At 39.2% G+C, this 20,906-nt stretch overlaps 1 protein-coding gene across 6 annotated transcripts in view; it reads left to right on the top strand.

Moving 5' to 3' along the window:
* GLI3 (GLI family zinc finger 3) overlaps positions 1–20,906 on the top strand; it is a 202,037-nt gene that overhangs the window by 151,094 nt on the left and 30,037 nt on the right. For 5 of the 6 annotated variants that reach the window (XM_077786302.1, XM_021531961.3, XM_021531962.3 and 2 more), the window contains 3 exons: positions 10,220–10,436; positions 11,866–11,982; positions 13,238–13,378. In XM_077786302.1, coding sequence (XP_077642428.1) covers positions 10,220–10,436; positions 11,866–11,982; positions 13,238–13,378 — 475 coding nt within the window. The remainder of the gene's footprint in view (positions 1–10,219; positions 10,437–11,865; positions 11,983–13,237; positions 13,379–20,906) is intronic. The other variant, XM_021531964.3, reaches the window with a different exon arrangement.

Genomic DNA, 20,906 nt, shown 5'->3' with positions numbered 1-20,906 from the left:
TCCCATGATATTAAGAGTACTGATTCAAAACCTTTACGAAAGACTGACTGGTCTTTAATAAACAAAGGAGGCTGGGACTTAATGTTCTATAAGATTTTAAATTTAGAACCTCTAGTCCTTTGGCAATGCTGTGATACCAAAATGACAAAGTCAGTTTTCAGAAAGTGATCTGAATTCCCTGTCAGATCCAAGGCATTTAAGTCAGTAGTTCTGCCTACTACATGTGACTTTCTTCGGGTCTAGGCCGATATAACTGTGAATATAACTTAGCCATCTCATAACCTGTGAAAATTCAGTATCATGTGAGCACAGGAACCCTTTGGGATCTCCTTGAAGGTTTGAAAGAAACCAAGAAAACACAGTAGCACTTTGTTTTTTCCTCCATGTGCTGCCCTGATAGCATCAGAACAGTTAACAGAGTGTGGTTAATTACAGCCAGACCCTGGCTGCTCTGGCTCCTGTCACTTTGCTCTGGGTTGCTCTGAAGCATCAGGGAATGGTGGCAAGGATGCTTTCACAAAGAGCACTAGAAAGGGATAGCCAGGTTTGTCGAGTGAGCTTAGACAGCAATGGATGATTGTTGTATAACGAGTCAGTGCATTGTACCTAGAGATGAGTGACTAGGTAATAATTTTTCCAGTTTTTATTTGCAAACACAAAGAGAAAATAAAGAGAAAAATAAAAATAGAGTTAAGGTACCAAATGAAAAAAAGTTATCAATAGAGAAAAGTGAAATGTCTCTTTAGCAGAGAGCCCAACAGTCTAATTATACACTCTATTAAAAAAAAAAAAAAAGAAAAAAAAAAAAAAAAGAAAAGGAAAGAGTATCCTTTTATCAGGTTTAAATTACCTAGTTTTTAAATTTAACAGAATGTCTCAGTTATAAGACATGAAGTCCTCATGTTCTCAATCCTTCTTCTTTATTCAATATTTTATATATTCTTATTATGTCTCCTCTTATTAATATCTTTTCTGGTGTTGTTTTCAATCTGCTCCTTAGAGTTCTTGCATTGTTTTTTCTGCTGATATTGTTTGAAAGTCTCCTTCTACTACATGCAATGATATTCTAGGGGAGGAGCAACAATTTAAATGCACCATGATTTTTTCTGTTTTTTTCTCTACCCAATTGTTTTAACATGTTTTTGCCATAGCTTAATGTTGATCAAATTTTCATTCCTTCATTGAATTCTGCATTGAGACAAGCAAGTGCTTCTCGTCATTTGTCTCAGTTAATTTAGAACCAGTGTATGAGCAGCTCTGACTCCATTTCAGCATCGATATGTATCTTGCTATCAGTATTGCTCATTCATCTAGCATACTGGGCTCTAAAGATAACCACTTAGCTTTCACCATGCTGCTCAAAATAATTTTGTCACATATGCAGATATAATTTTTTCATTTCTCAGTGCCATGCCCAAATTGCTGACAATTGCACTATAAAACAGAAGACCCCATCTGAGGATTTGAATCTAACCTTTACTTAAATCTAACTACTTAGTTCTTAGCTTTGCTTTCTGTTTTAGACTGCAAGTTGCAAGTTTGTATAATTATCTGTAATTATATTTGTGTAAAAGGACATGCTCAAATGCTGGATAGTGAAATTAAAAAGGACATGTTTAGCATAGCACAGGTAGAACAAAATACATTAAAAACAATGTTTTGCAAGAAACTCATATGATAGGATGTGTAGGATAAAGAGTTTGTTAATTATGTTAGCAATATAGGTGTTTTGTTGTTTTATTATCACACATTGGGATCTGCCTGAGATGCAGCGTTGACTTTGAATGAAAGCCTTTCTTACATTAAAAGTTTTCTAATTAATTGCATGCAACATGTAAATGAAGGCTTTGTTTCAGTTCAGACTGAGTCAAATTGTAACCCCACTGAAACAGGTCTTACTATAACTAGACCTTCATATATGTGCAACATAGGGCTTCATGGTCACACTTGGTACTGTGGTTAATCTAGGGAACGGAAAATAATGTTCTATCCTGCAATAATAGCTTCATTTCATACCTTCTTTCCAGAAGTATGAATGGCAGAGGAGTGCCACAAAGTGAATAAAAGTGAAATTCACCGGTATTACAGAAAGTTGCATCTATATCAGGCTCTGTGAAAATGTAACCATGCAGCTAGTAGATTATAGGAGGGTGACATTCAGGGAGATTGTTTCAGAGGTCACTTATATCTTGCATTAGAAAGTGGTAAATGTTTCTCACCAGAAACATGAATGGCAAGAATTCTGTCTTTGGTAAGTGTAAAATCTAAGGAGCTGAGCAACATAAAGAATGCAGACTACACATGCACATTTGCATGTACAGGTGCACCTGTATACAACTGAGATTATGTATACATGCCTGTAAATCTGCATGTAACAGATCTTGTAATTAAAAGTCCATTTGAAGCAATTTGCTCTAGACTAGTTCAGTGGTACTAAAAGAGTTTAAACTCATTCATTGAACCCAGAGCAATATTAGTTCCAGGAAAGTTCTCAAGCCAATACAAGTGTGCTGGAGTTTAGCACTTTATTACTTCATTTTCAGACCCTAAAAGCAAGTATTAATTAGCACTTCGAATGTAATAAATTATACCAGTTTTAGAAGCCTGAAAGTGCTTAGCCATGAATTTAATTCAAAGTTATGTTTGCTAGAAGTGGCATGAACTTGCATGGAGGGAGCACAGATAAATTATGCAAGGTACCATTAATACAAAGTCCAGTTAGGATACTAGGGATTCCTTCACAGGAATAATCCAGTGAGAAGGACAAAGCTGGCAGTGCTGTCTGAGCACATAAGGTTAATCAGTGTGGCCCCATTGCTCTCAGTGAACTGAAAGATACTCTGGATATGGCAATGTATTCATGAAGGAAAATTTCACCTAGCCTAGCAGATAAAACAGAATAGATAATAAGGCAAGCTGAAGAGAAAGTACAAACTACAGACTCTGTTAATTTTAAACTAGTAATAGAAAAGTAAAAAAAAACCAAAAAATGGGCAATGATGTATGTGAATTAAATGATTGTACAATGATGTTTATTATCTGATGGAAACTGGAAAATGGTAAAAACATGCTCTACTTTATTAGATGCAGAATATGTCTTTTTACCAATTCATTTAGATGACTTGTCTCCTAAGTTAATGATTTTTAATGCAATGTGTCAACATTACAAATACAAAAGGATATTTGAAACTTAGTCATTTTTGAAATATTTTTTTCAAAGGATTTCAAGTCTTGTACCTTCATTTAAGATCACACTATGTCTGGTTTTATAGTCAATGTTTGGTATTGTTTTCCCCTGTAGTTAAATAGCAAGCTATAAAAACTAATGATGACTTTTGTGTATTGCCTACTCAAAGCATGGTGTTATCAGTTAAAAAATTCAGGGAGAGGAACAGAATTTAAAGCACAATTTTTATTAGTAAAAGTATTACATATATTGTGGGTAAATTGCTCCAAACAGAAGTGCATTTTAAAGTCTCTCTTCCTGTAATGCTGTTTGGGTTTTGGTTTGTGTCTAAGATAGTTGAAACAGTAAGAGTTTCACAATCTCTTCAGGGCTGCAAGGTTGCCAAGTGATTTGTCACTTGTGTGTCTTGAGCAATTTGTCAACATTCACTCTAGCAGGTTGTTGCCATGAGGAGATGTAGAGGACAGAGTTGGAAACTTCTTTTCACTCACTCCTGTGTATTTACAAGGAATGTACATAATTCCTGTTTCTGCCAACTCGAACGACAGGAGACTCATGTTTTACTGGTTGCTTCTTATCTTCTTCATCCTTGTCTAAGCAGAACTCACTGGCTTGTTTTCTTCTACACCTGAGGTCTAACTATGAGTCTGTCCTGCTGATGTCCATGGCTTTTCACAGAGTATGCAGTGTTCATGGCTGCGTCTTATACATATACAGTGTTCCATCAAAAGATCCATATCAGCTTCTATGAAGTCAGCTTATGCAGATCCCCTCATCACCCATGGCTCAGCTCCCAGCCATGCTTACAGATGTCCTGTATTTTGAACAGTGGCTCCTACATGGCAGTTTATCATGGGATGACTGAAGCTGTTTCTTTTATTAGGTTTTATTGATTAATTAAAATATCTGATCATGTGAAAAGCAGTATTTGACCACTGTTAACACATTACTTGTATTATGACATACTTCAGTTGAGATTACTGTGTATGTAAGACCCTGGTTTTAGGACAGCACTTAAGGACTTGCTCAAGTCAGTCTCTTTTCAAAGTATTTAAGAGGTGCTTTCCTGAACAGTAGCTGGGTCCATCCAAACAGTAAAGGTGCTTGCTTGCCTCTTAACAACTTTCTTAAGCAATTTATAATGACTTTGAAAATGTGAATTAAAAACTAAAGGTGAAATCCTGACATCACCGAATTCAGTGAGTCCAGATATTCTTCCAACATCAACAGTTTCCTACTAACCCTGATTTCTCATTTTCCCTTGCCCACAGGCTTCATGCAACTCTTAAGAGATAATGAGACAAAGTGGTGACATCTGTACCTATTTGAGCATGAGTATTACATATATCACGGGTAAATTGCTCCAAACAGAAGTGCATTTTAAAGTTAACTAGGTGTTATCCTAGTTTGTGATGATCAGCTTTAGTGAACAGAAAGGCAGTCCACCTACAAATTACATAGGCTTTTCTTTTCTGTCTACTGTAGGTCCCTGATGGCAAAAACAAGTGATGGAGGCTGTAGAGCAAGCAGGGAGTGCCAAGGCTTTTCCACAAGTCAGGAAGGGCCTGCATGCATCCTTGCAGTGCTGGTTGGACCCTCCCTCATGAAGCAAATGTTAGAATTGTGAATGCACCACCCAGACATCAAAGACCCTTCAAAGGCCAAAAGGCCTGAAGCCCTCTCCTGCCCCATGATCTAGATGGACACAATGTGTCTCACTAAACCCCATGTTCCTGTCCAGTGATCTATTCTGCATTGTTTTATTTCAAAATATGTTGGGCAGTTGGGATACAACAAGGACAAGCAAAGAAAAAGATCAGAGGCCTGAAAAATTATATGTCTGAGTTGAAATAGAGTTCACCTGTTTTTTCCAGACTGGACAGGAAGAAGGTATAGAAATAATTGAAACTATTTTAAAAAGAAAAGAAAGGAAGGGGAAAGCAAATAATGACTGCTGTGTAGAATAGCAAAGCTTTGGATCATAAGTTGACACAGGAAATATTTAAGATAGAGGATAGGAAACAAACTTGAAATATGGTAAACATAATACTGTTCTATGTGAATAAATAAAGACACCTCAAAGCAAAAAATTTATCTTTCTGAAGTTTAAAAATGAAGAAAAAAATAATTAAAAACATCAGAAATACCCCACTGGGTCAAACTAGAGGTGTTACTCTAGTTAGTGTGTCCCTCATGGTTAAGACAGGGATTCTATTTAAGAAGCACATGAACTCCCTTGCTTATTCACTTTTGTTCTCTTAGTGCTCTCCCAGCATCAATGTTCTTTAGGTTATCAACCCCAAAGTATACAGTCTTGCTTGTTCCCTTCAGTATTTCAGTATGGACCTGTTGTCTTTGGATTTGTCTAGTCACATATGAACCTGCTGGCTAAGTCTGCAGCTATTCTAAAAGTCCACAAATGCTTTTTTTTTACTCTTTCAAGTTGTTCCCCTATATCTTTCATTTAATGCTCCCTCATTAACATGCTTGGGAAGCTCTTGTCCTAAAACCTTGCAAAGGCAGAACCAGAAAGGGGAAAGCACACAGATACTTGTGCAAGATTTACATGCATGAGATCTTGCAGAACTTTGCATTTTATAACCCAAAGAGGATTCCTTCAGAGTTTTTGGGAAGAAAATCACTGTGATACAGTGAGACAGTCCTTGCAGTATTTACAAAATTGGAATCTCCTCAGCATTTTTGCCTTCTTAGGCTCACCTATGCAATGTATAAGAAAGAATGATTTTTTCCTGACTTTAATTCACAGATGTTTTGTGGTAAATTCTGCAGCTGTGACCAGAAACTGGACGACCTTGTTAGGAGGACAGCCACAAAGTAGCCACAAGATTTGGTTTTGATTATAACGTCTGTTTTTCTTCTTCAAGTCTGTTCTTTAAAATTTGATGTGCTCATGTAATTGCAATGTAGTCCACTGCCCTGCATTACCTCCAGTGAAGAGGGTTTGAAACTTTGCAGATGAGGAGAAGAGAGACAGACAGAATGACAGAGCGACACAGAAGCCCACAGTATAATAAAATAAATTATATATCACTTATGAGCTTTTCTGTCAGTGTACATGAGTTATTGAATGCTTAAGCAGAAATATTGCATGTTTCTTCTAACCCTTATTCCTCATAAAACTCAACAACTAAAAAGATAACTGGCATGAAATTTTTAGTGGCCATACATGCTTTCATCTTCTTTTCTTTTTCTATTTCGTTTAAAATCTGTAACAGAAATACAAATGAAATTGCCGCCAGTGGTGTAAATTTTCATATTTCAGTAGGTAGATGGAAGGAAAAGATTCATAGTTCATTTACATTTCTGTGAATCCAAGAGTTTTTAGAAGTGGCTGGTGTTTTGGAAAACATAAACAATTGGAGCAGGATTCTCATGTTCTTCTGGTGTCTGGATTTTGGAGGCCTTGAGCTCTCCTTTTCTGAAATGCAGCCTCTTAAAACTGTCTTAAAAGAAACTTGGCTCAAAATGAGGCCTCTGGAACTACTCATTGTTTTTGAAAAACCGGTGTTAGTTTTAGTAGTTCCAGAGTCTCAAAATTACTACTTTCAGGTCTTGTTTACTGGTTTGGGGCATCAATTTTAGGTGGGTTCACTGCTGCACTTTTATAAGTGGACATGATTGGAACAACTGGACAAAGGGCAGCTGGTGCCACTGTCCATCGTTCCTGCTGATGCTGGCCATCTGGCTAGGAAGCAGTGTGAACTTGGTAGGGCCAGCAGGAGGACATGTGGCTGCTGGTCAAGGCCGAGGGATCACATGGGGCTCTGGGCTACAGAGATCCCCCTTCCATCCTGTATTCAGGAGTTGCTGAACAAAGTGCAGTGAAAAACTTTGGGAAGGAGGGCAGGAATTCAGGCCTTCCCCTCCCAGTAGAGCACACCACACCAGCAAATGTTGAGGGCTTTGATTTATTTTTCTTCTTTTTGGCCCTCAACATTAACTTTATTGTATAGATTCTGAAAGGCAGAGAAAGACCTACCACCTTCTGTTCTCTTCAGAACCTTCTGATCTGTTCAAATCAGAAAAATCCTCAGGCTGCCCAGTGACAACATCTTGCATGCGAGTGACATTAAACCCAGCCAGGTCACCTTGCCTTATGAGGAGCTCTCCAGAAACAGCTGGAGAGAATTGTTATTTGAAGGCAGCTACCTGAGCTATTTAAGAAGTCACCCTGATGGCTGAACCATTGTCTCCATTTCTGAGTTACTCCCCTTGGCTGTGCTGGCTATTCCTCTGTTCCCTCACAATCACCTTTTCATTTCATTCTGAGATGTTTGAAGTTTGGAGGTAGAGGGAATGAAGTACAGGTTTTCAGGCTCCATAGGAAAATCCTAGTCCCTTAGACTCAACCATTGCTGATGAGCACAGCATAAAAGAAAGATACTAAAGAAAAAAAGGAGTCCTCCTTCCCCTATTACATCTGTCCAGCTGTGTCTTGATGCATCTAGTGCTGGTGTCACTGTTTTCCAGTAAGAATCTTTTGCTAAGATGATTTCTGTCTCCTCTATTGTACCTTACCATTTTGTTAATGCCTGGCTTAACATCCTCTTTGTGGATACTGCTTGTACAGTGTGAAGACAGATGTAGGTAACAAGGGCATCTCATGGAGGAAAAATCTATCCTTTTGGCAGAGGCCATTTTAATTTATGGAGGGAAGGGAATAGGAAGTATACTTACTTAATGTTTAAGCACTGCATTTCTGGAGTCGCACAATTGTCTTTTTACCATGTAGAGTCAGAAGAAAATTATGAAAATTGTGAACCTGGACTTGCAAAGATAGGTATTGTGCATGGTCAAATGGAAAAAAAAAAAAAAAACGTCAAAAAACCCCCAAAACTCAGCCTGTATTTCCAAAGGCTGCCGTGTGCTTGGAACTGCCAGTGAAATCAGTCCACTTATTTTTTTCTTTTAAACTCACTTATCTGAAGGGTGAATGTGTCCTAGGCTTTAACCACTCACAGAGAAATAAAATACTTCAAACTGTTTGTGTGTCGTGTTTGTTCATCTTGGTGAATTTGACAGCATCTTCAGGATGGTGCCGTCTAGTGTTTGAGTGTATGAGGTGAACTCACAGTGTATGTGTGGAAGCAAAAAACACCAGGTATAGTAAAGAGGCTTTGTTTTCAACCTCATCTGTGGCAGTGTAATTGTGTGTTTTTTAATGAACAGACCAGAGTAGTTACACTTAGCAATGTTTGTTCACTAAAAAGGAAAAGGGGTGTTAAATCATTATGTTCTTTGATGAATGGCTTGTACACTGAAGAATAAATTGAACAAACTGGCATAGAGCTCAGTGAACATGAAATCAGCTATTAGAAGAAAGCTTGTGAACAAATTCTAAGCCTGATATGCATCTTTTGATTAATGTCCTATTAATCATCCATAGTGGCTACCTTAGCTAAGTCGTGCTGTAATCATTCATGGTTGCTTACAGGAACACTAGCAGGGACTATAGAGCTTCAATAACTGAATATTATTACTGATTTCTCCCTAACTCTTGCTGTGAACAATTACTGTTTTCACTACATTTCTGCCTTCCTTTATTAGAAAGAATACAATGCAGAATGAAAAGAGAGTTCCTCAAAGACCAGTAAAATTCTCCCACGGTATTCTTAATGATATTCTGTCCTAAATGGGCAAACTGCTGTAATGCAGAGTTCTCACCAGGAATAATAGTAATGTAATCACATTGAATCACTTGTTAGGGATTGTAGTCAAAAAGACAAAAAATGTGTAGTCATATTAATGAACACAGAAATTCTGCAGAATTATTGCTTAAAATGATTGAAATTATTTTGGCTTTTTGTATCACAGTATTTTCAGTTAATGCACTTAACAGCAACAGCAATTAAGGCTCCAGACTGTTAACTTGGATAAATTTGACTTTAGAAGTAGCCTTGATTCTTGGAAAGTATAATGCCCACAAACATCTCTTTTGATATGAAATGTTTTATATTCCTGTGGCTTTTTTGAACTCTGGTAGTTCAGTATATTTTTTTTTTAAATCAATGAATATTTTTTTTTTTTTTTTTTCCTTCATGATTGGAAGTTATTGGCAAATACAGGAGGATCTCTTACTCCTGTGTGCAGATTTAGTTCCACACCATTTATTTCTCAAGTGTGACACAAAGAATGCTTTTGCGCTACTCACAAAATAGGTCCTTACATGGCAGTGTAATTTCCCCCTAAGTCACTGTGGTCTGGGAAATACGGAGAAGTAATGAAGTGATGACAGGTATTAACATACATAATGGGCTTTAATAGACATTTAATGTTGTTTAACTGGAAGAAGGAGAAGTGCTTTCCCATTGGAATATTTCTACATTGGAAGTCATTGATCACCAATTTCAGAGGGGAAAGGTTAATCCATCAGTTTCTGTAACCAAACGGCACTGATGGAAATTCTTTAGGTGACATTCTGGATGAACTGAGCTTTCCATCTTTGCAAACAAATGAGTGATATGACAAGCATGGTGTTCAGAACACATTTAACCAATTGATTTTCTCTCCTCTTGTAATAAGATCTAGAGACATATGAAAAAGCGTAGCATGAGCCAAGATTAAAGGAATTGCTTCATACACACGAACATTGGGGAACTGCATTATCAATAAAAGTACTATAAAGCATGTAGGCACCCATTCTTTTTCTTTATATAAAGTTTGTTATTGCAATAAATAGCTGTTATTGAACTGCCTGCCTTTTATTTTGGTTTTTCTGGATTTTATTTCGGTCAGCTTTCTGTGGTTTCCTGGTAGAGGTTAGGAAAAAATGTTTTGTTTTGTTATGGTACCATTTTTGTACTCACTAGTAAATCCAGGGCAACTCTGGATTTAAAATCAGGATTTATCATCCTTTGGGGCATGAGGAAGGATATGAGGGGGAGGGGGAAGTCTGGCTTCAATTAGTTTAAAGATATCAAATATATTTTAAAGTTTTAATCTGTAAAGTTCCTTACTGTAATGATCCTCATCTTTTTCCTCTCTCTTCCCTCCTTTGTCTCCCAAATTCAGCCCTGCTTTGAGTTTCACATACCCTCCTACACCAGTATCCCTCCAGCAAATGCATCAGCAAATTATAAGTCGTCAGCAAACCCTAGGTTCAGCCTTTGGACACAGCCCTCCACTCATCCATCCTGCTCCAACTTTTCCTACCCAGAGACCTATCCCTGGCATCCCCAGTGTCCTGAACCCTGTCCAAGTCAGCTCTGGACCCTCTGAGTCCACACAGGTGAGAGACAACAAAAGAAACCTTTACACCTCATGAATTTAAAAATTAAATAAATGGCAATGTCTCAATGGCAATTAATCACCACTGTCACTGAGACCCTTTGATAACAGTTTTCTTGTAGCTCCAGTGTTTGCAGGCACTTTATTATGAATCACAGGAGTGTTGATGCAGTTCCTGATTGGTAGTGTGCTTTTAAGTCCTCATAAATATTCCAGTGTACTGCAGCAGCTTCTTGTTCCTCGATCTTATACAGGAACCTAGGAGAGGTGGGGAGTAAGAAAAGGGGCAAAACACATCAAAACACCAATATTGTAAAGATTAGCAGCTTCACCTTCAAATCAGGCTGACCCTAGGATATACAGGGTCATATTCTGCCCTCCTTGTACAACTGTGTGTAACCTGAAGCAAGTAATTCTGTGAGCAAGAAAGAAACTCAAAGACAGTGAAGAGGATTGAAGGTTTCTTCTCTGATTTGCACAAAACTGGACTTACTGAGTTTGAATTAATCATTTCAGTAAGGTGTATTCTCAAATGCTGGGAATAAGCAGCAGTGAATCAGGCCCCTAATGTGGACTTTATCACGGTTTGTGATTTGCCTGCTATTAACTAGTGCTGTTTATTTCTCTATGACCTGGGATAGGTTATTTATCAGCCTGGAAGCTGTTTATCTCCTGGCTAGCTTTTACAAATGTGGAGGAAGAACATACTGCTGTAGAAAACATATTGATTTTTTTGTGGGGTCTCTGCAAGTTCAGATATCTCTAAAAGATCTCTGGATTCCTACAAGATCCATTTGCAGGTGTAGTTAATGGTGTTCGGTCGAGCAGAACAAGAGAAAAACAAGATTCTGGCCTGTTTATGTCAACTGTTTTGCTATTAACTTGTGGGAATCTAGGACTTCATCTAGGATTTTTTGGCTGAGTCTCACACTAGCATTCAGTTCTTCCTATCCACCCATTATAATGGGAAACATAGTAAAGCATCTGAGATCTTGTGTGCAGATATTAAATGCAAAACTTTTCCTTCAAGTGTGAAAAAATAAATGTTTCTCCTGTGTTTCTTTGAGCATGCAGGGATTTTCCTTTTCAAAATTGCCTTTCCAAAGTTGTTGTTATGTGGAAAATCAAGTTCTTCCTACCTCTCACTGCTCTGACAAAACCAGCATTGGTTTGTAGCAAGCAATTGCTTCAAATGCTCCCCTTCCCACTCCCTCCCTGCTCCACTACAAGGCTGAGAAATGCAGCTCTTTCATGAGTTGATGCTATGTAATTGAAGAACAATGTAATTGCATATCCAATATAATTAACAGTGCAGCTTCTCCATACAAAGTTGCTGAGCAGATGCTGCATATTTTTGTTTGGAGCCACATGTTTATCACAGTCTAATTTTGTCTTCTTCTGGGGGAAAAAAAAAACCCACCTGCCTGCAGCAGAATAAACCCACAAGTGAATCTGCAGTGAGCAGCACAGGAGACCCCATGCACAACAAGCGCTCCAAGATAAAGCCTGACGAGGACCTCCCCAGCCCAGGAGCAGGAAGCATGCAGGTATGGAAGCCAGATTCCAGTCATGAGCCTTCCCTCTTGCTGCTGGAGTGAAAATGCACCTTTCCTGTGACACACAGATTTTCAGGCTCCTTGCACTTTGTGTGCTGCACACACGGGCAGTCTCCACTCATGATAGCCAGGGTTAAATGGGAATGGCTCCTGGGGTGCAGGGTCTGTGACAGGATGAGGGCAGAGAGGAAGGAGGCTGATGGAGAGGCACCTCTGACCAGTCAGAGCATGCTCAACGCTCTGTTTGCCATGGAAAAGTGAACAAGAGACATTCAGGTCTTTATTAAGGACAAGTTTTCTGTTCAGCAAAAATACTTAAGGCCACCTTGACTCTTACTGGGTCTTAGCGCTGTACTGCACTGAGGCCCCTGTGTCAGGCTCCAGTCTCGTTTGCTGTACATTCTATACCAGTTAATGCCACAGGTTTTAGTGGAGTGACTCTTGATTTACAGTGACTCAGGGGAGATGAGAATCAGAGCCTCAGTCTTGTGAGTGAATCCATGAAAACAAAGCAGAGGTCTCTTTAAATCCTTCAGCAGGTTTGGAATGGAAAAATAGCATGAGTGCATAATCTGAACCAAATATTTACACTAACATATGGCTCTCACCCTCAGCAAATAAAAAGCTGGGGAGAATGAGGTACCCTGATGAACTGGAGGTGGGAAATCTAACCCCAAAACAAAATACTTTCGTGCCCTGCTCACCCCTTTTATGCACATGTTAAGGGCAAGAACAGACTAAGAAGTAACTCAAAAATTACCAGTCTGCTCTTGGAAAGGTTTTAGTATGGAAGCCTGATACTGTTATAATAATGCAAACACACCGGATTACTGGTGATCCAGTTTCTGTCCAACCCTAGTACTAAAATCAAATTCCAATTAATTCAATTATACTGAATAGTGCCTTTCGCATAAGTGGTACCACTGAGTCATGAAAGCCAGGTGCACAAATAACAAGCTGGGCTATTATGATTTATTTTGAATTGCAATGTAAAGGGAATAAAGAATTTATTTTACATGTATCGTTTGTAAATGGCTTTTGGCTTATCAGGCCTCTTTTGGGCTTCTCTATTTTGTAGAATGGAGTTGCAAAGTGAAGTGAGAATAAAATAATCCTCCCTCTCCTGCCTCCTCCACACACACGCACACTCCCATCATCTTTCTTTAATGCTGAAGTAATTCATTTTTCTTCCTCCTCATTTTTAGAATTTCCTCTTCTTCTCACCCCTGTTTTTTCCTCTCTCCAGGAACAGCCAGAAGGAATGACCTTGGTAAAAGAGGAAGGGGACAAAGATGAAAGCAAACAGGAGCCTGAAGTGGTCTATGAGACAAACTGCCACTGGGAAGGCTGTTCCCGGGAGTTTGACACGCAGGAGCAGCTAGTGCATGTAAGTTAATGGTATTCAGGAACTAGGTTTTAAAACTACGTGACCTTTTTCATGGGGGTCAGCTTCTCTGACCCTATGCTGAGTCAAGTTTCTTAGCTAACAGAGCTGCAAACTGGAGAGGGGTTTATGAGTTTCTGAGAATAAAGAAAACTTGAAGCCACAGTGCTTGACCTGTTCAGTCAGCTAAAGCTTAGTGTAAAATTCAATAAAGTCTTCCACAGAGATTGTAATGGCTCTGATCCTGTAAGCCAGCAAATGCTATTTTGAGTTAGAGACTTTGATAGTTATTGAGTAATAGTAAGCTGGACATGAATGATTATTAACCTTTAGCCAAGTTTGATTTTTTTTCTCCCCAAAGGGACTGTAACAGTAGAAATAGGTGAGGGGAATATTTTCTCTTCACTAAGAGAGGTTTTGCTATCAATTTACTGTTGTGTGTAAACCGAAATAGATTATTTGGCTAAATACATGGGGACTTGAGTTACTTCAGTCATTTTAGCAAAAGCAAACTGTATCATCTTTTCTGTGCTATACCAAATATTAATTCTATTTCCCTTAATTTTTTTCCCACTCTGCCACCTCTCCCAAATAAAAAATTTCTACTGTTTGGTAGTCTTGTGAGATAGAAAGTGAGCAATCAAAATTCAGAATACATCCTGAAAAGTACAATCCCTTGCAGTTCTAACTTCCTTAACCAGCAGCACCTCTCTGATTTACTGGCATCATAGAACATATTGAATACTCTGAAAAAGAAATTAATTTCTAGTAAAGAATACAGACAAACATCCTCATCAAATGAGCACTGTGACAGAATTGTATTTAGTTTAGAAAATTGTTTAATACTTTACTGGAGATCATGCAAAATCTACTAGAGAATGTGGCTAGTACTTCTGAAATAACTAGTTGAAAAATCCACTTTTTCACCCAAAATAAATAAAAATAAAACCCACCCTATATTTCCAAACACCATGACAAATGGTAAGCTTATCCTGCAAAGCTGACTTTAGTAAAGCAATGTCAGCTTTCACTTGCTGGAGTGTGAGAACCTCTTGGTGTTGCAGTTAGTCATCAAGATGTATTTTCAGGTTCTTGTTATTATTAAGTAGTAGCAGTGGCAGTAACAACAATAATGGTAAATCAAAGACTATCAACAACGAAAATAATATGCAAAATTTAACATTTTTCTAAGAATTCTTTGAGACATTCTGCACACGTAATTCCCTAGCATTTGAATTGGCCAAACTGAAATGTTAGGAGAGAGAAACTGTCTTGGTGTCACAGTACCTTTTGGGGAAGAAGTGCCATACTTCTGCAAGTCATTTGACACATTTAAATTAAAAGATCAAATGTTGGTCTTTGAATTGATTCTGTGCAAACAGACCAAATGACATCATATGGGGCTCTGCATAGGCACAGTCTTTATATCTGCTAGCAATTGTAAGGCTGAAGTTTTATGATGCTTGGGAAAACTTTCGGTATTCAGAAATTATCCCAGTGACAATACATAATACACACAAAAATATATGAATATATGAACTAAAAGAGAAATTCAGAATAAAGGTAACTTTGGCAAGAAAAAAAGAAAAATGTTTTTTTGATGTTCCAGGTGTAAAATATAATGGAAGTCCACTGAGCATATTAGCTAATAGCTTGTGTTTTGTATTTTACAGTGAATTAAATTGACAGGGTGGTAGTTTAGTTCTTCTGGAGTGTAATTTTAAAGTTAATTTGTTGGTTTTGTTGGGATTTTTATAGAAAATATGCTTGCATTTTAATAGTCAACAGCAATGGTCAACTGAAAAAAGTGTATTATGCTTCTGAACAATGGAAACATCTGAAACAAGTTTCTCTAGATATAGAAAAGGAATATAAAAAAGTTTTCTAAGACACAGAGCCCTTTAGCAGGGCTCCGGATTGAAGTGTGTTGTAATGATGTTTATATTACAAGGTACAAGGCTTGACTCTATACCCTGAAGACAATAAATTCATCATGGCAACCATCACATTTGTGCTACATTTAAGTAGCACAAATCATGCTGTAAAAGTCAGCAGGATGCAGTGATGGGGCCACGGTTTGTGATTTCTTTTGCTGCTCCAGCAGAGCCCCGCTGTGGGGACTTGAGCGAGTTATTTCTGCCCAGAATTGCAAAGGGCTTTAGACATCTAACTCTGTTTGAAAGTCTGGCCGCTCACTCCAGTCTGCCTTTTGCACATTTTTTCTGCCTTTGATTGCCACAGCCCTCTGATGTACATCTGCAGCAACTAGGGATGTGAAGTCTGGTCTCAGCAGGGCTTCATGGAAGGGCAGTCCTGGTTTTGCTTAGGTGTGTCACTCTGGCAGAAAGTGTTCTGTCCTTGAGCATGAGGTCCTTGAAAATCTGAGGTGAAAAAGTGGTATGGCTCATGTATGCCTCCTATCCAAATACTGTAGGTAAATCCAAGTAGATAGAAATTGCTGTAGCTGTGCATAAATCAGTGTCAGCACAGTTCTGAGTGCTGTGTGTGGTGCATGTGCATGCCTGAGCCAGGCACAGGCAACGCGTGTGTCTCAGGGCCCGTGCACACGCTTGGCTCCACAGCCCTGACACTGTGGGGGCAGCTGATGGCTTTTCCAAGCCCGAGGCCTCACAATGCCACTCCTCCTGTTCAAGCATGGCAGGAGGAGGGCACCTGATACACGTACAAGGTCTTTCACCCTGTGGCTCTGGGGCCACGTACTTCGGGCTGTTTGGCTGTCAGGACCCACCTGATCTGGCAGCAGAGTTCTGCCACCATGCCTCTCCTGGCTGCACGTGCTACTGCTCTCCTGGTGATCCCCACTGGCAGACTCAACAGGGCCTGAGCTGCTCCAGCTGAGCTTGAAGAGCTTGAAGGTTTGGAAGTAAGATGCTGGACAGGATGTCAAAAGTGTAGATAACCATCCGGGTAGTTGATTCTGCTGTGGGGTAGTAATCACGAAGACAGAAGCAACTGGCATAGATAAAGGTAATAAAGGCTTAAATTGCCCTAGCAAGGCTCATCCAGATAACATCTGCCATCTTTCTGTACAGCTGTACTCATGCATAAGAGCAAGAGATCAGACCCAGAATGTCCAATGGCACAGGACAGACTGTTATCCAAGCTTTGCTTCCCGACGCACTGAAATTTTGGAGGAACTGTGGTGTTAAGGGAAGAGCTGGAAGTATGTTTCTAGCTGTTTGTTTTGTTTCCTGAAGGATTAGGTAACTCTCCATGAATTCTAGTCATGCCAGGTTGAGTAGAGCTTCAAAAAACTTTTCCACAATACACACTGCACACAGTTCATGCTATAGATGACATCACTGCCACTGTGTATAGGATGTATACATATCCTATACATATGCAAGAACATATGCATGTGGTTTGAAAAAGGTAAATATGAGTTCATGTATATTCTGGTCTTTCTGTCATATACGGATAGCTTTGTTATTTCTTGGGGAACTTTGAGACATAATTTACTTTGAAATCAACTGTAGTTGAATCAGCACTACAAAGTGATGTGTGACATAGCATGTATGAAATGATAAAGGCAAACAAAGTCTGTGCCTAAATATGTGGTATAGCTTTACAGCGGAAATTGCAATGTTATGCAATTTCAGTAGTCAGCATTTGACATAATTTTTCTGCATTTCTGTAGCAAAGTCTTGCAGTTATTAGTGTAAAATGTAGGTGCCACTGAAAGTGTGCTTTGGTCCCAATGTTTTCTGACTGAATTTATTAACAGAACCTGAGCTGGATGAATAAATAACTAAAAAGCTACCTAAAAAAATGATTACTGACCCACCCAGAAGGGTCTGACAGTGAAATTTTGGCACAGGTGCTCTTATTTTCAAGTGATGTGAGCCACTTAGAATTCAGCATGGTTAAATTTTCATGATGCATGCACCAAAAGGCAAGGTGTTAAACCATCAGACACTCTGCCTTATTTGTAACACCTATCCATCCTTCCTCTCCCCCCTCCTTCTCTTACAGTTAATAGAAAGATTCATGATTCTTCATGGTTGTCTATCTAGCGTCTGACAGTACCGACTGCACTGCTAAAGCAAGTCACTATCTATAATTGATATCCTTCTATGGAATAGGGTACTGGCTGCAATTGAAGGGTTTTGCTGAAAGCTTTTAAATCCTGACAAGTTCTGCCCTTGTTCTGGTTGTTGCTGAGCTGCACTGCTGAGATCCCAGGGTTATTTGAAGTTGATGCAAAAGGGCTGCGTGTGTTGCACATTAGCAAGACGCAAAGTTGGCGAGCCACGTTAGAGCTGCCACTGCATTCTCCCACCAGGTATTTTTTACAGTGCACTGCACTCCTGAAAAGGCTGGTTACATTAATGTTTGAAATGTCTATTATAGGTTTCTTTCTTTCCATTTTTTCTTCTCAAAAAATTAAAAGAACGATCTTATTTATTTTAAAGCCTTAGTTTGCTGCTGGGGTCTTTATCATTCAGCTGTTTAATTAATTTCTCTGCCCAGCGAGATACTATAATTGGGCTTAGCTGAGCTCAAGTTTGTTTTAAATATGAGCGCCTAGAAGCTAATAAGATATTGTATATATTTATAAATCTGCTTTTTGTTGCAGTTTGTCCCTTTTTTTTCCCCAGAAATCAGTTAAGAATAAAATACTGCAAAAGGGTTAGATGCTAAAGATGAAAGTTTACTTAAGAAAATTATCCTTCAAGGAAATGACTGAATTTATTGTTAAAAATTAATACAATGGCAATCAGAAAAGCGCAGTGCTGCCTATTTCTCATCCCCCTTGCTGCGTAGCCTTGATGATAATTATTTTTTGTTCAAAAACATGCTTGAAGAACTGTAGAGCTATTTTTTTGTTAGTGTTTTCTCCTGAATTATACAGCAGTAAAATTCTTTCATTGTTGTTACGTTTGATTAGATGAGATCAAAAACCCTAACTATCAGCAATGGCTTACATTCAGTATTCCATTTGCTGAGGTCTTCCTGCCTGTTTGCAAAGCCCTGTTGACTGGAGCACTCCCCTGGCAATCCCTGGAGATTGTACCACTCCCCACAGTTTACTTCTTGCAGAAGAGGGCAGCTTCTTGTGTTTTTCAGGTACCCACCATGTTCCCAAAGCATCAGAGTTCACTGAAAGTACTGAAAAGAATCATTACCTGCAATTCTGAGATGGGAGTTTCTTCATGTTCTTGCTCCCTGTTCCTACAGAAAACAGTGTGTTCAACCCTGACCAACAGAATTTTTGCCAGCAATCCATGGAGACCAATATAAACCCCAAACTGTGCCCTCATCCAATCTCTGCTTAGGTTTTACAGCATCTGTGAGGTGCCTTAATCAATCCTGTGCACCTCAAAACACTTTGGAACACCAGGAGGTAGGGAACACACTACTCTGAAGGACTAGCCCTTTTTACAGTGGGTGATATGGGATGCCCAGAAATAAGGACACTCAACGTCAATAGATTTGAAAGTTTTACTTTCTCTGTTACTGTGCTGGCTTTGGCCTGTGGCTTCTTCCTCAGCTCCTCTCCTGTAGGAGAGCTGTAGGTAAGGACTGGAGAGGGCTTCACCACTCTTCTCTAAACCAAGATCCAACTGCAATATGAGGGTAAACCAGCTTAAAGCAGTTCCCCTGATATCAGCTACAGTGCAGCAGACCTGTAAGTGACCCTGAGAGTTGCACATTGCCCACCACTTGGAAGAGGAGAAACTGCCCTGTAAGCAAAGGGCCCCAAAGCTGCCAAAGCCAGGCAGGTGCTGGGTGCAGCTGTGTCTGTAGGCATCTACACCTAAACAGAGGCAATTGCACACATCTGGCCCAGCAAACAGAATATTCTTCATGCATTAATGGTTTCTATTCTCTGGGTCCTGGAGGTATGCTTGCAAACTGGTTGTGGGGCAGGTGAAGTCCCAGCTTTGTGAAGCAAGTCCCTTACAATCCCAAAGGGGTGTAATTACACATCCCAGTTTGCATACTTCTCAAAATACGTTCAGGGATTTACTTAATATTTAATTCTTCTTTGGAGAGGCAGATTTCAGTGCTTTTTCATTACAGTTTTATTTGGCTCTAGCACAGTAACACAGAGAAGCCTCAACCCATTCACAGGCTCATTGTGCACGGCAGTGACAGCTATTGCCCTGAAAGGTTCAGGAATGTTTCCTTTAAATTGAAAAGAGTAAAGACTAGATAAGAACACAAAATCCATTATAGTAATCATTTTTTCCTGACAAAATGAGAATGTTTTATGTTCAACAGCAAAGGGGGTTCTGTTGATGGTTTTATTCTATTTCATCTTGTTTCATTTTTTACTCACTGGGGTCTGGACCCTAACTCATACTTGGAGAAGGAGTGCTGTGGACAGAAGAAATCAGTTCTTCAAGTGAGACAAGCCCAAAGCCTTGGGCTGAAAGTTGGGACAAATTGGAGAAGTCAGGGAGTAGTTTCAATGGCAAGCAAGTGCCATGAGAATGCTTTGTTTCACTTTTTCACCGCTCAATATATTTGATCTTTGTAGCTGTGAGGGTACAGTGGAATAGAAGCAGAGATTATAGCAAATAATCACAAGAGATATCTGTACAGAAATTTTTAGATTTTGAAATCTCTTCCTCATTACCGTTTAAAGGCTGATTTCTAATTAAGACACCTGTGCTAGATTATAAGCTGCTGAGCCTATTCTTTGGAATTGTGGCAGAATTGTTGAATTGTTTATAGGCCAGCAATTTATTAGATGGCATAGCAAAGCTGGTAAGCAGATCTGTGCCTTTGAGAGCATATTCATTCTCGGTTTCTGTCTGGGTATCTAACATAGTCTTGTTTAAATTAAGCAAGTATTTAACCCCCCATCAGAGGTGTGCATGTAAGTGCTGTTGAGTTTTAAGGTTAAGTAACCACAGAAGGACCTCACTGCTGTTCTGGAGCCTCAGTAGCCCCCAGGCTCTGGCATGGCCCCTGCTTGTGCTTCTCAGCACATCCTTGTTCTGCGTCACTCACCGTGATGCCCTTTGCCTCCCAGCAGTGTCAAAAGTCATCAGTCCTGCCTTGTGAAGAGATCTTATTCACTGTGGGCTTGACCCAAAGGCCAGCTGTGCTTTGGCTCAGGTCCTCTTAAGCACTCCACCGCACAAGTGCATCAGCAGTCTCACTGCCTGGAGTCTGGCTTTTGATGAATCACAGAGAAGAAGGGGGGAAAAAAATAACATGGGGATTTCTTTTTTGATAGAGAAAGGTTTACAACAAAATAAATCCATCCTAATCTGTGAAGTATTAAGAGGGGATTTAGAGAGGGAAATGTAATCATTTTTTAATTTTAATTCCTCTTTAATTAGCATTTCTTTCACAGCATTAAGAAAACTTGTTGTTAGTCTGCTGCTGCTATGGCTTTATGAGTTGCCAAAGTCATTGTCTTTGAATTGGTATCCCTGAAAGAGGTTGCTAAACTATGGTATGTCCTTTAAATAACACTTCTTTTTCACTGTTATAGGTTGAGACAAACAGTGCTGCCCCCTGTGCCCTGGGAAGTTACTCTACCCACTCTATCCAT

Source organism: Lonchura striata, chromosome 1, assembly GCF_046129695.1.
Source record: "Lonchura striata isolate bLonStr1 chromosome 1, bLonStr1.mat, whole genome shotgun sequence".
NCBI classification, from domain to species: domain Eukaryota; kingdom Metazoa; phylum Chordata; class Aves; order Passeriformes; family Estrildidae; genus Lonchura; species Lonchura striata.
Note: the sequence above shows the minus strand (reverse complement) of the source record. Positions and strands in the feature narration are given on the sequence as shown.